The sequence below is a fragment of the Oncorhynchus mykiss genome, chromosome 5 (genome assembly GCF_013265735.2).
Source record: "Oncorhynchus mykiss isolate Arlee chromosome 5, USDA_OmykA_1.1, whole genome shotgun sequence".
Taxonomy (NCBI): Eukaryota; Metazoa; Chordata; class Actinopteri; order Salmoniformes; family Salmonidae; genus Oncorhynchus; species Oncorhynchus mykiss.
Genome location: NC_048569.1, coordinates 89,501,041 through 89,520,754, shown reverse-complemented (window position 1 = coordinate 89,520,754; position 19,714 = coordinate 89,501,041). Strand labels below are relative to the sequence as shown.

At 48.1% G+C, this 19,714-nt stretch overlaps 1 protein-coding gene across 10 annotated transcripts in view; it reads left to right on the top strand.

Annotated features, from left to right (window-relative positions):
* The window catches only part of pde4dip (phosphodiesterase 4D interacting protein), a 142,481-nt gene that overhangs the window by 87,897 nt on the left and 34,870 nt on the right, over positions 1–19,714 (top strand). For 8 of the 10 annotated variants that reach the window (XM_036978715.1, XM_036978716.1, XM_036978718.1 and 5 more), the window contains 12 exons: positions 45–203; positions 294–398; positions 571–708; positions 799–978; positions 2,628–2,822; positions 4,661–4,964; positions 11,275–11,375; positions 12,379–12,557; positions 13,934–14,246; positions 14,395–14,584; positions 16,445–16,561; positions 16,745–17,234. In XM_036978715.1, the coding sequence (XP_036834610.1) occupies positions 45–203; positions 294–398; positions 571–708; positions 799–978; positions 2,628–2,822; positions 4,661–4,964; positions 11,275–11,375; positions 12,379–12,557; positions 13,934–14,246; positions 14,395–14,584; positions 16,445–16,561; positions 16,745–17,234 (2,471 nt within the window). The remainder of the gene's footprint in view (positions 1–44; positions 204–293; positions 399–570; positions 709–798; positions 979–2,627; positions 2,823–4,660; positions 4,965–11,274; positions 11,376–12,378; positions 12,558–13,933; positions 14,247–14,394; positions 14,585–16,444; positions 16,562–16,744; positions 17,235–19,714) is intronic. The other 2 variants (XM_036978711.1, XM_036978710.1) reach the window with 2 other exon arrangements.

The window sequence follows — 19,714 nt, the reverse complement described above, 5'->3', positions numbered from 1 at the left end:
ATGTGTTTTTGTATGAGACTGACTGTGATGGTACCTGTCTCTAGGACTTGCATCTGGCGCTGGAGAAAGTTCGCTCAGAGCTGCAGCAGAGAAAGGAACAGCTGAATGAAAAGGAAGGAGAGAGACTGAGAGCGGAGGAGGACATGGAGAAAACCATCAGAGAGCTGAGGACCTCGCTTCAGAGCAAAGAGCAGCTTGTGCAGGTCAGACACACAGAGATGCACACAGTCACACACACACGCACGCACACACACACACAGCCTTCCTCACACAACCCTGTCCCTGTCTCTCAGGAGTACTCAGAGTTGTTGGACCAGCAACAGGGGCCCAGGGAGAAGAGTGATTCTCTCTTCTCTAAACTGAAAGAGCGCATCAAGGAGAGGGACAGAGCACTGGAGGTGAGACACACACTACCAGAGTTGAACCCCTAAGAACAACTACTACAGCTATTACATCAAACTCATGATACAGCAGGGCATGATAGCAGTGTCATGTATGGTGTTGATTGACAGCTGTGTTCCCATAGAGATGCATTATATTGTTCTACTGCATGATGTTCCCTCCCATCAGCGAGCGGTGGATGAGAAGTTCCGCTGTGTGGAGGAGAAGGAGGGAGAGATACGGCGGCTACAGCTGCTGCTCAGAGAGAAGGAGAGAGACCTGGAGAGACAACGCTGTGTATTGTCCAACAACGAAGAGACCATCATGGTACTGATGAACTCACTAATATAAACACATGTACACGCACACACACACACACACACACCAATTTTTAATCTTTCTCTGTGTGTGTGTTAGAGTCTGGAGGTGCTGGTGCGTGGGAAGGGTCTGGAACAGGAGCAGGTGTGTGAGGCGTGGAGGAGTGTACAGCACCATCATGCAAACAGTGAGGAGAGACACAGCCGCAGCTTGAGAGAGAGAGATGCACTCATCAGCCAGCTACAGAACGCCCTGCACACACGTACCAAGGAGGCTGAGGTAAGACACTATACACTATACCCTGGACACAGTATACCCTGGACACAGTATACCCTGGACACACTATACCCTGGACACAGTATACCCTGGACACACTATACCCTGGACACACTATTCCCTGGCCACACTATACCCTGGACACACTGTTCCCTGGCCACACTATACCCTGGCCACACTATACCCTGGACACAGTATACCCTGGACACACTATACCCTGGACACACTATACCCTGGCCACACTATACCCTGGCCACACTATACCCTGGCCACACTATACCCTGGACACACTATACCCTGGACACAGTATACCCTGGACACAGTATACCCTGGACACACTATTCCCTGGCCACACTATACCCTGGACACACTATACCCTGGACACACTATACCCTGGCCACACTATACCCTGGACACAGTATACCCTGGACACAGTATACCCTGGCCACACTATACCCTGGACACACTATACCCTGGACACACTATACCCTGGCCACACTATACCCTGGACACAGTATACCCTGGACACAGTATACCCTGGCCACACTATACCCTGGACACAGTATACCCTGGACACAGTATACCCTGGCCACACTATACCCTGGCCACACTATACCCTGGCCACAGTATACCCTGGCCACACTATACCCTGGACACAGTATACCCTGGACACACTATACCCTGGACACACTATACCCTGGACACACTATACCCTGGCCACACTATACCCTGGACACAGTATACCCTGGACACACTATACCCTGGACACAGTATACCCTGGACACACTATACCCTGGACACACTATACCCTGGACACACTATACCCTGGACACACTATACCCTGGACACACTATACCCTGGACACACTATACCCTGGACACACTATACCCTGGACACAGTATACCCTGGACACACTATACCCTGGACACACTATACCCTGGACACAGTGTAACCTGGCCACAGTATACCATGGACACACTATACCCTGGCCACAGTATACCCTGGCCACAGTATACCCTGGACACAGTATACCCTGGACACAGTATACCCTGGACACACTGTACCCTGGCCACAGTGTACCCTGGCCACAGTATACCCTGGCCACACTATACCCTGGCCACAGTGTAACCTGGCCACAGTGTACCCTGGACACAGTGTAACCTGGCCACAGTATACCCTGGACACACAATAGCCTGGCCACAGTATACCCTGGACACACTATACCCTGGCCACAGTATACCCTGGCCACAGTATACCCTGGCCACAGTGTACCCTGGACACAGTGTAACCTGACCACAGTGTACCCTGGACACAGTGTAACCTGGCCACAGTGTACCCTGGACACACTATAACCTGGCCACAGTATACCCTGGACACACTATACCCTGGCCACAGTATACCCTGGACACACTATACCCTGGCCACAGTATACCCTGGCCACAATATACCCTGGCCACAGTATACCCTGGCCACAGTGTAACCTGGCCACAGTGTAACCTGGCCACAGTGTAACCTGGCCACAGTATTTGAAAGAGAAATAAGGATTGGTGCTTATTTGTCAAATTAATCTCTCTCTCTCTCTCTTTCTCTCTTTCTCTCTCTCTCTTTCTCTCTTTCTTTCTTTCTTTCTTTCTTTCTTCCTTCCTTCCCAGGACCTGACTGGAGCCTTGCTAGGTAAGGTGAAGGCAGGTCCCAGTGAGGTGGTGGAGGAGATGAAGGCTCGCCTCTCTCTGAAGGAGAAACTGTTCCAGGAACTGCTGTCCGACCGTGGCCGCCAGGCCCAGGAGCACCACACACTGGTTCAAGACCTGCTCGACACCATAAGCACCAGGGACCAATACATCCAGGTAATTCAACCCAACTGACCTGGTCTTCCAGTTCCCCAGTACAGAAGAAATAATAGAGAGGGAGGGGATGAGAGAGAAGAGAGAGGGAGGGGAAGAGAGAGGGAGGGGAAGAGAGAGAGTGAGGAGGGAGGAGAAGAGAGTGGGAGAGAAGAGAGAGGGAGTGGAAGAGAGAAGAGAGAGGGACTGGAAGAGAGAAGAGAGAGGGAGGGGAAGAGAGAGAAGAGAGGAGGGGAAGAGAGAGAAGAGAGAAGGAGGGGGAGAGAGAGGGAGGGGAAGAGAGAGGGAGGGGAAGAGAGAGAAGAGAGAGGGAGGGGAAGAGAGGGAGGGGAATAGAGAGAAGAGAGGGAGGAGAAGAGAGAGGGAGTGGAAGAGAGAGAGAGGGAGGGAAGATAGAGGGAGGGGAAGAGAGAGAAGAGAGAGGGAGTGGAAGAGAGAGACGAGAGAGGGAGGGGAAGAGAAGAGAGAGGGAGGGGAAGAGAGAGACGAGAGAGGGAGGGGGAGAGAGAGAGGGAGGGGAAGGGAGAGAGGAGAAGAGAGAGAGGAAGGGGGAGGGGAAGAGAGAGAGGGAGGGGAATAGAGAGAAGAGAGAGGGAGGAGAAGAGAGAGGGAGTGGAAGAGAGAAGAGAGAGGGAGGGGAAGAGAAGAGAGAGGGAGGGGAAGAGAGAGAGAGGGAGGGGAAGAGAGAGAGAGGGAGAGAGAGGGAGGGGAAGAGAGAAGAGAGAGGGAGGGGAAGAGAGAAGAGAGAGGGAGGGGAAGAGAGAGGGAGGGAGGAGAAGAGAGAGAGGAAGGGGGAGGGGAAGAGAGAGAGGGAGGGGAAGAGAGAGAAGAGAGAGGGAAGGGAAGAGAGAGAAGAGAGAGGGAAGGGAAGAGAGAGAAGAGAGAGGGAGGGGAAGAGAGAAGAGAGAGGGAGGGGAAGAGAGAAGAGAGAGGGAGGGGAAGAGAGAGAGAGGGAGGAGAAGAGAGAGAGGGAGGAGAAGAGAGAGAAGAGAGAGGGAGGGGAAGAGAGAGAAGAGAGAGGGAGGGGAAGAGAGAAGAGAGAGGGAGGGGAAGAGAGAGAAGAGAGAGGGAGGGGAAGAGAGAAGAGAGAGGGAGGGGAAGAGAGAGAAGAGAGAGGGAGGGGAAGAGAGAGGGAGGGGAAGAGAGAGAAGAGAGAGGGAGGGGAAGAGAGAGGGAGGAGAAGAGAGAGGGAGGGGAAGAGAGAGGGAGGAGAAGAGAGAGGGAGGGGAAGAGAGAGGGAGGAGAAGAGAGAGGGAGGGGAAGAGAGAGGGAGGGGAAGAGAGAGGGAGGAGAAGAGAGAGGGAGGGGAAGAGAGAGGGAGGAGAAGAGAGAGGGAGGGGAAGAGAGAGGGAGGGGAAGAGAGAGGGAGGGGAAGAGAGAGGGAGGGGAAGAGAGAGGGAGGGGAAGAGAGAGGGAGGAGAAGAGAGAGGGAGGAGAAGAGAGAGGGAGGGGAAGAGAGAGGGAGGAGAAGAGAGAGGGAGGGGAAGAGAGAGGGAGGAGAAGAGAGAGGGAGGAGAAGAGAGAGGGAGGGGAAGAGAGAGGGAGGAGAAGAGAGAGGGAGGGGAAGAGAGAGGGAGGAGAAGAGAGAGGGAGGGGAAGAGAGAGGGAGGAGAAGAGAGAGGGAGGAGAAGAGAGAGGGAGGGGAAGAGAGAGGGAGGAGAAGAGAGAGGGAGGAGAAGAGAGAGGGAGGGGAAGAGAGAGGGAGGAGAAGAGAGAGGGAGGGGAAGAGAGAGGGAGGGAGACTTTTTTCCATGAAGATGTATTGTTTCAGATCTTTTAATCCCCCAAAATCTCTATCCTCCCCTTGCCCCTCCCCTTGCCCCTCCCCTTCTCTCATCCAGGACTCAGCAGGTCGTCTGGGTGAGGTGATGAGTGAGCAGACTGAACGTCTCCAGGAGCTCCGCAGACAGCTAACTTCTGGCTCCCAGGCCTACGGGTCTCAGCTAGGCCTCCAGGGTCCAGACCTCCAGGGTCCAGACCTCCAGGGTCCAGACCACCAGGGGACCAGCCAGAACTTCCAGGCCCTGCAGGAGGAGCTACGTCTGGCCCTGAGGAGGGAGAGGGAGGCCCAGGCTGAGATCACAGCCCTCAGGACCATGGCAGGCCAGACAGACAGGCCAGTCAACAGGCAGGCAGAGTTTGGAGGTGGGCATCAGAGGAACACGGAGCTCTGTCTGTAGTGGCACCTTCTGGGCTACAGGGGGCAGCACTGTCTTCTCTTCTCAGAGTTTGGGGTGTGGTGTATGGGTCTACTAATGTGTCTGCTAACATGGGTGTCTTGGTTCTCGGGTGATGATGCTAACCATAGTTCAAACTTGGCAGTATCTGCAAGACAATGTTATTTATATATTAGCTTATTGATTTTTATAAATGTTGCTGTTTTATGTTATGTATTAGTTTTTCTGTATAGTAGCTTTGTGTATCAAACGCTTCTCTGAACGTATAACTGGTAGACAGAGAAACAGAGAGGGAAGGTAGGAGTTATGTTTTCATGCATAACATGAGATTTTTTAACTTTGTATGATAGTGTTGATAACAGCACGTGTTTTAAAGTTATGTCATGACGTTTGCTGTTTATACCAATAATATGTGTGTGCCTTTGCATGTACCACGGTGGTTATGTTATATACCATGTAATGGTATTGAGTTTATGTACCAGTCTCAGCAACTCAGATTTTTATGCCTGCTGTCTGAAATGTGTGCTTCAAGTTGAATATAATTTATGTTAGCTTTTGCCAGATTACAGTACATTTTAACAACAATGAATAACTTTTAAACATTGTCTGAATGTCACACTATAAGGAACACAGTATGTGCTGGATGACACACATACTCCTCTCCTGGACTATGGGTATGTTTAATATTCATCCTTTCTCCCAGAGACATTACCCAACATGTTTGTCTCTAAAGGAGAAACCATCTGATAACTCGACAGAAGCTGCTTTTCCTATAGTCTTTACCATCTGAGTCACAAGCACAGTAAGATCCTTGTCACTAGAGCACAGTGAGATCCTTGTCACTAGAGCACAGTGAGATCCTTGTCACTAGAGCACAGTAAGATCATTGTCACTAGAGCACAGTAAGATCATTGTCACTAGAGCACAGTGAGATCATTGTCACTAGAGCACAGTGAGATCATTGTCACTAGAACACAGTAAGATCATTGTCACTAGAGCACAGTGAGATCCTTGTCACTAGAGCACAGTAAGATCATTGTCACTAGAGCACAGTAAGATCCTTGTCACTAGAGCACAGTGAGATCCTTGTCACTAGAGCACAGTAAGATCATTGTCACTAGAGCACAGTAAGATCATTGTCACTAGAGCACAGTGAGATCATTGTCACTAGAGCACAGTGAGATCATTGTCACTAGAACACAGTAAGATCATTGTCACTAGAGCACAGTAAGATCATTGTCACTAGAGCACAGTAAGATCATTGTCACTAGAGCACAGTAAGATCATTGTCACTAGAGCACAGTAAGATCATTGTCACTAGAACACAGTAAGATCATTGTCACTAGAGCACAGTAAGATCATTGTCACTAGAGCACAGTAAGATCATTGTCACTAGAGCACAGTAAGATCCTTGTCACTAGAGCACAGTAAGATCATTGTCACTAGAACACAGTGAGATCATTGTCACTAGAACACAGTAAGATCCTTGTCACTAGAGCACAGTAAGATCATTGTCACTAGAGCACAGTAAGATCCTTGTCACTAGAGCACAGTAAGATCCTTGTCACTAGAGCACAGTAAGATCCTTGTCACTAGAACACAGTGAGATCATTGTCACTAGAGCACAGTAAGATCATTGTCACTAGAGCACAGTGAGATCATTGTCACTAGAGCACAGTAAGATCATTGTCACTAGAGCACAGTAAGATCATTGTCACTAGAACACAGTGAGATCATTGTCGCTAGAGCACAGTAAGATCCTTGTCACTAGAGCACAGTAAGATCATTGTCACTAGAACACAGTGAGATCATTGTCACTAGAACACAGTAAGATCCTTGTCACTAGAGCACAGTAAGATCATTGTCACTAGAGCACAGTAAGATCCTTGTCACTAGAGCACAGTAAGATCCTTGTCACTAGAGCACAGTAAGATCCTTGTCACTAGAACACAGTGAGATCATTGTCGCTAGAGCACAGTAAGATCATTGTCACTAGAGCACAGTAAGATCATTGTCACTAGAGCACAGTAAGATCATTGTCACTAGAACACAGTGAGATCATTGTCACTAGAGCACAGTAAGATCATTGTCACTAGAGCACAGTGAGATCATTGTCACTAGAGCACAGTGAGATCATTGTCACTAGAACACAGTAAGATCATTGTCACTAGAGCACAGTAAGATCATTGTCACTAGAGCACAGTAAGATCATTGTCACTAGAGCACAGTAAGATCATTGTCACTAGAACACAGTGAGATCATTGTCACTAGAACACAGTGAGATCATTGTCACTAGAGCACAGTAAACACCCTGACTACCATGACGTTGACAAGCTTAATAAACGTGTGTTCTGTTGGATTTATGTGGTGGGCTTGGTTGGTTCTGCTGTCCCTCCCTGACTGACTCCATAAACAATGTCTACATGGGTTGTACACTGGTCATAAACATACATACATATATACATACACACACTACCAGTCAACAGTTTGGACACACCTACTCACTCAAGTTTTTTGTATTTATTTTTTACTATTTTCTACATTTCAGAATAATAGTGAAGACATCAAAACTATGAAATAACACATGGAATCATGTAGTAACCAAAAAAGTGTTAACCAAATCAAAATATATTTTATATTTGAGATTCTTCAAAGTAGCCACCCTTTGCCTTGATGACAGTTTTGCACACTCTTGGCATTCTCTCAACCAGCTTCATGAGGTATTCACCTGGAATACTACTGTGTTATTCCATAGTTTGATGTCTTCACTATTATTCTACAATGTATTTCTTTTTTTTTTTTAAGTCAAAATAAAGAAAAACCCTGAATGAGTAGGTGTGTTCATACTTTTGACTGGTACTGTATACAGCTAATTTGTAGATATAGGGCATGGTACCCTAGATAACAGTAACACATACACAAAATCATCCCAAGTTCAACAGTAAAATGCTCCAATTGCATTACGTTGATTATTTGAAGGGCAATGGACATTACATAGAAACAAGGGTAGACTTTCCTAGCTGCATGTAGACACCTGCCAATTAGATCTCCCTTAATCACACCTCAAGGGAACTCTAATCCTCAGAGCCCTGTTAGACCCAATGAGCAGAGTGATGCCTCCTGCTGGCCGTACCTCTCCTTAACGCCCGTTCCACAGCATAGCATCTGTGAACATAATCTATTGAGTATTGTATCACTCAATAATGTATCACTCGGCTGTCTGACAGTACCAGATTACAGCCATCTAGTGCTTAGACATATGCTTTTGAATGGGCTTCAATTTGAATAGAGTACATTCATGAAATCCAATCTTTGTCAAGTGTGTTACGGGATTCTTCCATCGAAGGAGAGGCGGACCAAAACGCAGCGTGGTTATGGTTGAACATCTTTAATAAAGATGATAACGTGAACAATAAACATATACAAAACAAGAAACGTGTAAACCCGAAACAGTCCCGTGTGGTACAAACACTGACACAGGAGACAATCACCCACGAAATACCCAAAGAATATGGCTGCCTAAATATGGTTCCCAATCAGAGACAACGATAAACACCTGCCTCTGAGAACCACTCTAAGCAACCATAGACGTACCTAGAATACTACACTGAACACAACCCCATAAATCTACAAAACCCCTAGACAAGACAAACACATAATCACCCATGTCACACCCTGGCCTAATGACAAATATAAAGAAAACACAGAATACTAAGGCCAGGGCGTGACAAAGTGGACACTGAACAGATTCCACAGAGATCTAGACACAATTATGGACTTTACTATTTTGCTCCAATGATGCCTTATCCTTTCTAGGATGTGCATTTTGCTCTGTTTTATGCATTTTAATACTCTGACCTGGTCAATTACACTTGTCCACAAGAGGTTGGTGGCACCTTATTTGGGGAGGACCACGCTTGTGATAATGGCTGGAGCGGAATCAGTAGGGAATGGTATCAAACACACGGTTTCCAGGTATTGATGCCAGTCTGTCTATTCGCCGTTCCGGACATTATTATAGATTTTTTTTTATAAAAACATTTTCCTTAAAGCTGCAATATGTAACTTATTGGATGACTCTAACAAATAGAAATGTGAGTTATCTGCTTCTACATTCTCTCTGCTTGTTTTGTCACATACACTGAAATTAGGTGAACTATTAGAATTTCAGAAACCAGGAAATGGGGAAGCGATTAATGCATAGTGCACCTTTTAAAGTATATATATATGTTTTAAGTGCTACTGTTACTGTCCTGACTACAACAACAACAATATTTAAATACATGTCATTTAGTCCTTGAAACATTTCATTGAAATACTGTAGAATTCCATTCGTTCCAATGGCTGGTGGCTTCAAAGCCTCTCATTGGCCAATACATAGTATACGCAATCTAGGGTTTATGTACATCATTGTATTTTAACTGTAAATAAAAGGATAACTGTAAAACTACTAATATATGTAAAACTACTCCAATAGCTTAGCAAGATAGAAGTTAAATCCTCTCCTAGCCCTTTAGGGTAGCAGGGTAGCCTAGTGGTTAGAGCATTGCAACCAAAAGGTTGCAAGTTCATATCCCTGAGCTGATGAGGTACAAATCTGTCATTCTGCCCCTGAACAGGCAGTTAACCTACTGTTCCTAGGCTGTCATTGAAAATAAGAATTTGTTCTTAACTGACTTGCCTGGTTAAATAAAGGTAAAATAAAAGTCTGTGACACCTCAGCCTGTTACTCCACAGAGCTGTGTCTGTAAGGTTGTATTTACTGTAAGTGGTTATCTGCTCTTATAGTTTATCTTACTGTTTATCTGCCCATACAGTAGTATAACCCAGTCCAGAGAGATAGATTCCCTCAGAGGTCATTTCTGAGTTGCTATTTTTAGAGCTTCTCTCCCTGTCTTTATATATACACTAGATGACTGCAAGGGGGCGCTTTTTTGAACCCGCCGCACCTCCATCTTGGAACTCCTCCACCGTTGTAAAACATAAAGACAGGAAGAGACATCTCAGAAATCACCTCTGAGGGAAGAAGGAGAGGTTTTAAGAGTGACCACCACCATTACTGATCTTTGATGCGTTTACTGATCTTCGATGCGTTTACTGATCTTTGATGCGTTTACTGATCTTCGATGCGTTTACTGATCTTCGATGCGTTTACTGATCTTTGATGCGTTTACTGATCTTTGATGCGTTTACTGATCTTCGATGCGTTTACTGATCTTCGATGCGTTTACTGATCTTTGATGCGTTTACTGATCTTTGATGCGTTTACTGATCTTCGATGCGTTTACTGATCTTCGATGCGTTTACTGATCTTCGATGCGTTTACTGATCTTTGATGCGTTTACTGATCTTTGATGCGTTTACTGATCTTTGATGCGTTTACTGATTTTTAATGCGTTTACTGATCTTTGATGCGTTTACTGATTTTTAATGCGTTTACTGATCTTTGATGCGTTTACTGATCTTCGATGCGTTTACTGATCTTTGATGCGTTTACTGATCTTTGATGCGTTTACTGATCTTTGATGCGTTTACTGATCTTCGATGCGTTTACTGATCTTTGATGCGTTTACTGATTTTTAATGCGTTTACTGATCTTTGATGCGTTTACTGATCTTCGATGCGTTTACTGATCTTTGATGCGTTTACTGATCTTTGATGCGTTTACTGATCTTTGATGCGTTTACTGATTTTTAATGCGTTTACTGATCTTTGATGCGTTTACTGATCTTTGATGCGTTTACTGATCTTTGATGCGTTTACTGATTTTTAATGCGTTTACTGATCTTTGATGCGTTTACTGATCTTTGATGCGTTTACTGATCTTTGATGCGTTTACTGATCTTTGATGCGTTTACTGATCTTTGATGCGTTTACTGATCTTTGATGCGTTTACTGATCTTTGATGCGTTTACTGATCTTTGATGCGCTTACTGATCTTTGATGCGTTTACTGATCTTTGATGCGTTTACTGATCTTTGATGCGTTTACTGATCTTTGATGCATTTACTTTTTCTTGGAAACACTATTTGGTGGAAAGACTTTGACATGCAGAAAGGCCAGGATTGGGGGAGATTGTGTTTGATGTGTGAAAACATACAGTGTAGAAAGGTTGTTGAATTGTACTCTGGCAAAAGCAAGAAGTGTCAAGGATTTGTATGTTTTTATCAATCTGTTGCCAAATGCAAAAGAGTTGCGCTCTTTGTCGGTGTGACATTTTCTTTTCATAATTTGTGTGTATGTTTATTGTTAAGCTAAAAACCGTGTTCTGTTTACAGAATTCAGCTCAGAGGAAGAGGATGATGTCAACAGTGACTATGCAGACAGCATGGAGGAAGAGGAGTCCAAACTGACAGCCCAAACCCTAGCCACAATGCAGGTAGGCCATACAATAAGACTTTTTTTTATTGTCACATACCAGATGGGTGCAGTGAAATATGTTGTTTTACAGGGTTTTCATAGTACGACACCCCTGGAGCAAATTAGAGTTGTGCCTTGCCTTGCTCAAGGACACATTGGCAGATTTTTCTAAACTTTTCTAATCCTTTCTAACTAACCAGTTTGGGTTTTCAAACCAGCAACCTTTCAGTCAATGGCTCAATGCTCTAACCACTAGGCTACCTGCCGCCATACTTTAGCTAACCTAGAATGTTGAAATAGTGGTAGATTATTTTGTCCTAATCATATCACATTGAATGTTTACTAACCCCCACTCATATTTTAGTTATCAACATACTGTGGCGATCTGGCACGCTCATCTCTCTCTCTCTCTCTCTCTCTCTCTCTCTCTCTCTCTCTCTCTCTCTCTCTCTCTCTCTCTCTCTCTCTCTCTCTCTCTCTCTCTCTCTCTCTCTCTCTCTCTCTCTCTCTCTCTCTCTCTCTCTCTCTCTCTCTCTCTCTCTCTCTCTCTCTCTCTCTCTCTCTCTCTCTCTCTCTCTCTCTCTCTCTCTCTCTCTCTCTCTCTCTCTCTCTCTCTCTCTCTCTCTCTCTCTCTCTCTCTCTCTCTCTCTCTCTCTCTCTCTCTCTCTCTCTCTCTCTCTCTCTCTCTCTCTCTCTCTCTCTCTCTCTCTCTCTCTCTCTCTCTCTCTCTCTCTCTCTCTCTCTCTCTCTCTCTCTCTCTCTCTCTCTCTCTCTCTCTCTCTCTCTCTCTCTCTCTCTCTCTCTCTCTCTCTCTCTCTCTCTCTCTCTCTCTCTCTCTCTCTCTCTCTCTCTCTCTCTCTCTCTCTCTCTCTCTCTCTCTCTCTCTCTCTCTCTCTCTCTCTCTCTCTCTCTCTCTCTCTCTCTCTCTCTCTCTCTCTCTCTCTCTCTCTCTCTCTCTCTCTCTCTCTCTCTCTCTCTCTCTCTCTCTCTCTCTCTCTCTCTCTCTCGTCTCCTCAAATCAGAACGCAGAGCTTCATGGAGGACCTGGGAAAGGGAAGCTATCCCAGGATCCTGTGGGAGAGGGCCAGGGGCTGGTGGAGGTGAAGCAGCTGGTGCAACATAAGAGGGTGGTGGAGAGAGAACTGCAGGAGCTAAAGGTTCAGCTGGAAAAGGCTGGCTTCTCCTCCCTGTCCCAGATGAGGTACCTATAACACGCTGACTAGCTGGCTGAACACACCACATGTTATGAAACATGATATAGATACAGTATATGAATGAAAGTGAATTAAATTGTATGAATGAGATGAAATTAATTCACATGTAGCTTCATTCATATAAGGAAACATTGACTCAATCTAAAATCTTTCCCGCCTATTTTTGTGGTCGGTGCCGTTTAAGATGAGGATTCTTTCTTATGAACATGGTCTTGTTTCTATTACAGCATGTTGGATGACTGTCATTCATATTCCATTCACCCAGTTCAATGTAACATCGATAGGGTTAGGCTACTACATGATACTCTAATGTTCCCTATATCCATCATGAGGTTGCTACAACCTAGCCTATGAATGAACGTTTACAACGTAGGTGCACAGGTCAAGAGACACATTTTGAGTAATCAACATGACAGACAGTGACACGTTCACTCTCTGGCCTGCATCTAGCTGATCTAGGGTGTAATCATTAGTCCAACAGTGGCAAATTAGAGTTTCTATTGGACAAACTCAGGTATGTTTATCCCCGTTTCGTTCCGTTTGCTCCTGTTTAAGAAGGTTTTGTATTGAAGTAAATGTACCCAGAGGAGGACAGAAGCTATCTGTCCCCCAGCTACACCACGATGCTACTCTACAGAGTGCTGCTGAGGCTATTGTAGACCTTCATTAGTAAAACAGTGTATTTCATATATTTTGTATATTTTTATCTAAAAAGGATAACTAATGTTTCAGTATTTAGATATATTTTTTGTTGTTGCATTTTTACCCCCTTTTTCGATCTTGTCTCATCGCTGCAACTCCCAACGGACTCGGGAGGTGAAGGTCAAGTCATGCGTCCTCCGGAACATGCGCGCTTGGGCTCCCGAGTGGTGCAGTGGTCACTGCATCTCAGTGCAAGAGGTGTCACTATAGTACCTGGTTCGAATCCAGGCTGTATCACATCCGGCTGTGATAGGAAGTCCCATAGGGCAGCGCACAATTGCCCCAGCATCGTCCAGATTTGGCCAGAGTAGGCCGTCATTGTAATTAAGAATTTGTTCTTAACTGACTTGCCTAGTTAAATAAAGGTTACATTTTAAAAAACACCCGCCTGCTTAACCCGAAAGTCAGCCGCACCAATGTGTCGGAGGAAACACTGTTCAACTGATGACAAGGTCAGCCTGCAGGCGTCCGGCCCGCCACAAGGAGTCACTAGAGCGCGATGAGCCAAGTAAATGGTCCTCCCCTTCCTTGTCTGTGAAGCCTCCGTTGGTATACAGAGGTCCAGCGTATAGGTGTACAAACGCCTGTGGTTTTCACCCTGGCCAGAACAGTGGACATGAGAGGTTTCATCTGAGGTTTGTCTGTGTTCTCCCTCTCACAGGAAAGCCCTCTTCAACCTACGCATGGAAAATAAGGAACTGAAGTCTCACCAGACAGAGAGACAGCCAGAGACAGACCTTAGGCATGAACATATTCTTCAGGAGGAAGAGGAGGATGAAGAAGAGGTGGATGAGGAGGAAGAGGAGGAGGAGCTGTGTGGGTCTGAGCTGTGGGAGGCCTGGGATGATGACTGTCCTTCCCAGGGGAAGTGCTGTGCCCCCAGGCCCACCCTGAGAGACCCTGGCCTGGGGAGGAGACACTGCACTAGGCCTGTATCTCTGGACCTGGGAGCCATGCTGTCCTGCTCCACACAGGTAGGGGGAGCCACCAAAACACTAAATAATACTCTAATAATGTGTGGTACTGTATATTGATAGATCAACTGTTTTTTAGGCCTGAAATTAATATCTGCATCTCCATGGATGTAAACAGCACTGACATTGCTCTGGTATTGTGTTGCAGGATGAGGATGATGAGGAGGAGGCAGGAAGAGAGGCTGGAGGCAGGCGCCACAGCGCCACAGAGACAGTGATGGTTGAGATGGCTGTACGTCTGCAGCTAGAGAGCAAGGAGCTGAAGGAGAGACTCATGGTGTCTGAGGCCACGGTGCAGGCCCAGGCTGAACAGCTCAAAGACTATAGAGACCTACTAAGTGAGTCAACCACACATACCCCCTGACCACACATACATCCTCACCACACATACCCCCTGACCACAGATACCCCCTGACCACACATACACCCTCATCACACATACCCCCTGGCCACACATACACCCTCATCACACATACCCCCTGGCCACACATACACCCTAATCACACATACAGCCTGACCACACATACATCCTCATCACACATACCCTCTGACCACACATACTCCCTGACCACACATACACCTTCATCACATAATTTCTCCGTAATTAATATTACCTGATTGAGCTAATCATGTAAATGTGTTTAATTAGAGAGTCGGTGCACCACAAAATAACATTTATAGAGCTGTTGTCTTCCGAATAAACTCTTAAAGACCTAGTAATATTTTACATCACTAGCAATCAATATTAATCGTCACCTTAATTCAGTCTCATCTGAAAGTTGTCAATTCTTGGTTATCTTCACGAACCCTGGCTAACAAGTCGAATCAGCAATACAAAATTGGGTTTAAGTATTTATTTACTAAATACCTAACTAATCACACAGAATTACATAAACAAAGAATGAATTATACCTTGATTACAAATTATATCATAAAGGAAAACATCCCTAGCGGGCGGAACAGATATGCATTCTAAATTACCGCCCATTTGGAAAAGGAAAATGCAATAAATATTTACTCTGAGCTGCGCTTCGGTAGGTTGGTGGTAGATGGAAGGCCGTGTTGCCAAACCGAGTCCTTTGTCCTTTGAAGAATGTCTCTGGTGGTCAATTGCATACGTTGTAGTAACGTCGTTGTGTGATAGACGGGATACTCTGTCTGTTCCTTCCTAACCCTCGTTTGCAGCTGCTGTTGCTAACTCAACGGCTAGGAGGTATCACTTCTGTTGTGAATAAGAGTTCAAAGTTCATACCATTCGCTACCAAAGCTCACGCTGATGTTGGCTTCGTTCTGTAGTTATTATCTGAACCATTCTGACATCGGACCGTCGTCCTACATCCTCGGAACAGGAGGTTATATTGTCGTCAAGGGCTTATATAGTGGAGGGAGAAAAGGGGTGTGTTTCATAGTTTACAACCTATGTCTCTTCGCGTGGGCGGGCCAATGAGTCAGGCCTAATTCACTCATGAAAACTGAATTCTCACATTTTAGAAGCTAAAATCACATTTCATCCTATCACGAATAATTTCACATTCTAACATTTAAATTGGACAACAATTCCATGTGAATCCGATAACTCTGATGTGTAGACTTTCCAATGTAGAGTTTATGTCATCTTATCATTGATGAGAATGTCTCAGATGACAACCGAACTGACATCATATTCATTAAGTACCACCGCATATGTTCAATTGGTCGGATTACCAGAATATAGTTCATTTCCCCCCACCTTCTGATGTTCCCAGAATCTCTATGTTAACCAAGGGGTTTTCAAATGTAACATCAGTAGGGTAGAGAGAGGAAAAAGGGGGGAGGGGTATTTATGACTGTCATAAACCTACTCCCAGGTCAACGTCATGACATCACACATACACCCTCTTCCCACATACACCCTCATTCCACATACACCCTCATCACACATACAGCCTGACCACACATACACCCTCATCCCACATACACCCTCACCACACATACAGCCTGACCACACATACATCCTCATCACACATACACCCTCATCACACATACAGCCTGACCACACATACACCCTCATCCCACATACACCCTCATCCCACATACATCCTCATCACACATACACCCTCATCCCACATACACCCTTACCACACATACACCCTGTCTGTCTATCACACATACAGTCATATTCTACATGCAATAACTATAGTCTCTCTCTGTCCCTCCAGCAGAGACATCAGTGCAGCAGGACAGTAAGCAGGTCCAGGTGGATCTCCAGGATATGGGTTATGAGACGTGTGGCCGCAGTGAGAATGAGGCTAACAGGGAGGAGACCAGCAGCCCAGGTACTATTACTCTATGTCCTTAACACTACAAACACCTGCAGGTCATCTTTACACTGAAGTACTGTTGTACTCTGCCACACTTGAGGGTTTTTGTGAGATCAAAACAATCTGCAATGGTTTAGTAAAACCACAAGAGGGCAGCATATCAGTTGTCTCACCCACATCCCCCTCTATTCCTCTCAGAGTTTGACGATCTAGAGATGTGCACGTCTCTGGAGTGCGGCGGCTCTCAGTGGTGGTCAGGCACTGTGCATCCTGGGAAGGCCGGTCCTCCAACATCAACCTCAGAGGCTGACAACATGACATCTCTCCAGCGATTGGTTGAGGACCTTCGCTCGCAGCTCTCCCGCTCTCAGACAGTGATCAGGAGCCTCCAGGGCCGCCTGCGCTCTCTTTCAACCTCCAGCGAACTCTCCATTGGCCCCTCCATCCCCCGCAAGGTCAACTGGGGAGTCCAGTTCCAGGCCTCGCCCTCACAGAGCGGCCCAGAGGAGGACGAGGGCTGGGAGTCGTCTGGTGGTGGTCTGGGGCCCTCGCCGCGCCACCCCAAACCTGACAAGGACCTCCAGGAGCTGGTGTCCCGCGTGGGAGCCCTGGAGGACCAGCTGAGAAAGGGCAAAGGGACCCCAACGCCCACCGAGGAGGGCAAGGCTACCAGCTGGCCTGGGCCGGGGTAAGAAGTACCACCACCACCACCACCACTCCTAGTCCACCACCACCACCACACCTAGTCCACCACCACCACCACACCTAGTCCACCACACCTAGTCCACCACACCTAGTGCCACCACCACCACCACCACCACCACCACCACCACCACCACACCTAGTCCACCACCACCACACCTAGTCCACCACCACCACCACACCTAGTCCACCACACCTAGTGCCACCACCACCACCACCACCACCACACCTAGTCCACCACCACCACACCTAGTCCACCATCACCACCACACCTAGTCCACCACCACCACCACACCTAGTCCACCACACCTAGTCCACCACCACCACCACACCTAGTCCACCACCACCACCACACCTAGTCCACCACCACCACCACACCTAGTCCACCACCACCACACCTAGTCCACCATCACCACCACACCTAGTCCACCACCACCACACCTAGTCCACCACCACCACCACCACCACCACACCTAGTCCACCACACCTAGTCCACCACCACCACCACACCTAGTCCACCACCACCACACCTAGTCCACCACCACCACCACACCTAGTCCACCACCACCACACCTAGTCCACCACCACCACCACACCTAGTCCACCACCACCACCACCACCACCACACCTAGTCCACCACCACCACCACACCTAGTCCACCACCACCACCACCACCACCACACCTAGTCCACCACCACCACACCTAGTCCACCACCACCACCACCACCACACCTAGTCCACCACACCTAGTGCCACCACCACCACCACCACCACACCTAGTCCACCACCACCACACCTAGTCCACCACCACCACCACACCTAGTCCACCACACCTAGTCCACCACACCTAGTGCCACCACCACCACCACCACCACACCTAGTCCACCACCACCACACCTAGTCCACCATCACCACCACACCTAGTCCACCACCACCACACCTAGTCCACCACCACCACCACCACCACCACCACACCTAGTCCACCACCACCACCACACCTAGTCCACCACCACCACCACCACCACACCTAGTCCACCACCACCACCACACCTAGTCCACCACCACCACCACACCTAGTCCACCACCACCACACCTAGTCCACCACCACCACCACCACCACCACCACACCTAGTCCACCACCACCACCACACCTAGTGCCGCCACCCCCACCACCACACCTAGTGCCACCACCACCACCACCACCACACCTAGTGCCACCACCACCACCACCACACCTAGTGCCACCACCACCACCACACCTAGTGCCACCACCACTACCACCACCACACCTAGTGCCACCACCACTACCACCACCACACCTAGTCCACCACCACCACCACACCAAGTGCCACCACCACCACCACCACACCTAGTGCCACCACCACCACCACCACCACACCTAGTGCCACCACCACCACCACCACACCTAGTGCCACCACCACCACCACCACACCTAGTCCACCACCACCACCACACCTAGTCCACCACCACCACCACACCTAGTGCCACCACCACCACACCTAGTGCCACCACCACCACCACCACACCTAGTCCACCACCACCACCACCACCACCACCACCACCACCACCACCACCACCACCACCACACCTAGTCCACCACCACCACCACCACCACCACCACCACACCTAGTCCACCACCACCACCACACCTAGTCCACCAGCACCACACCTAGTCCACTATCACCACCACACCTAGTCCACCACCACCACACCTAGTCCACCACCACCACCACACCTAGTCCACCACCACCACCACACCTAGTCCACCACCACCACACCTAGTCCACCACCACCACACCTAGTCCACCACCACCACACCTAGTCCACCACCACCACCACACCTAGTGCCACCACCACCACCACCACACCTAGTGCCACCACCACTACCACCACCACACCTAGTGCCACCACCACTACCACCACCACACCTAGTCCACCACCACCACCACACCAAGTGCCTCCACCACCACCACCACACCTAGTGCCACCACCACCACCACCACCACACCTAGTGCCACCACCACCACCACCACACCTAGTGCCACCACCACCACCACCACACCTAGTGCCACCACCACCACCACCACACCTAGTCCACCACCACCACCACACCTAGTCCACCACCACCACACTTAGTGCCACCACCACCACACCTAGTGCCACCACCACCACCACCACACCTAGTGCCACCACCACCACACCTAGTGCCACCACCACCACCACCACACCTAGTCCACCACCACCACCACACCTAGTCCACCACCACCACCACCACACCTAGTCCACCACACCTAGTCCACCACCACCACCACACCTAGTCCACCACCACCACACTTAGTGCCACCACCACCACACCAAGTGCCACCACCACCACCACCACACCTAGTGCCACCACCACCACCACCACACCTAGTGCCACCACCACACCTAGTGCCACCACCACCA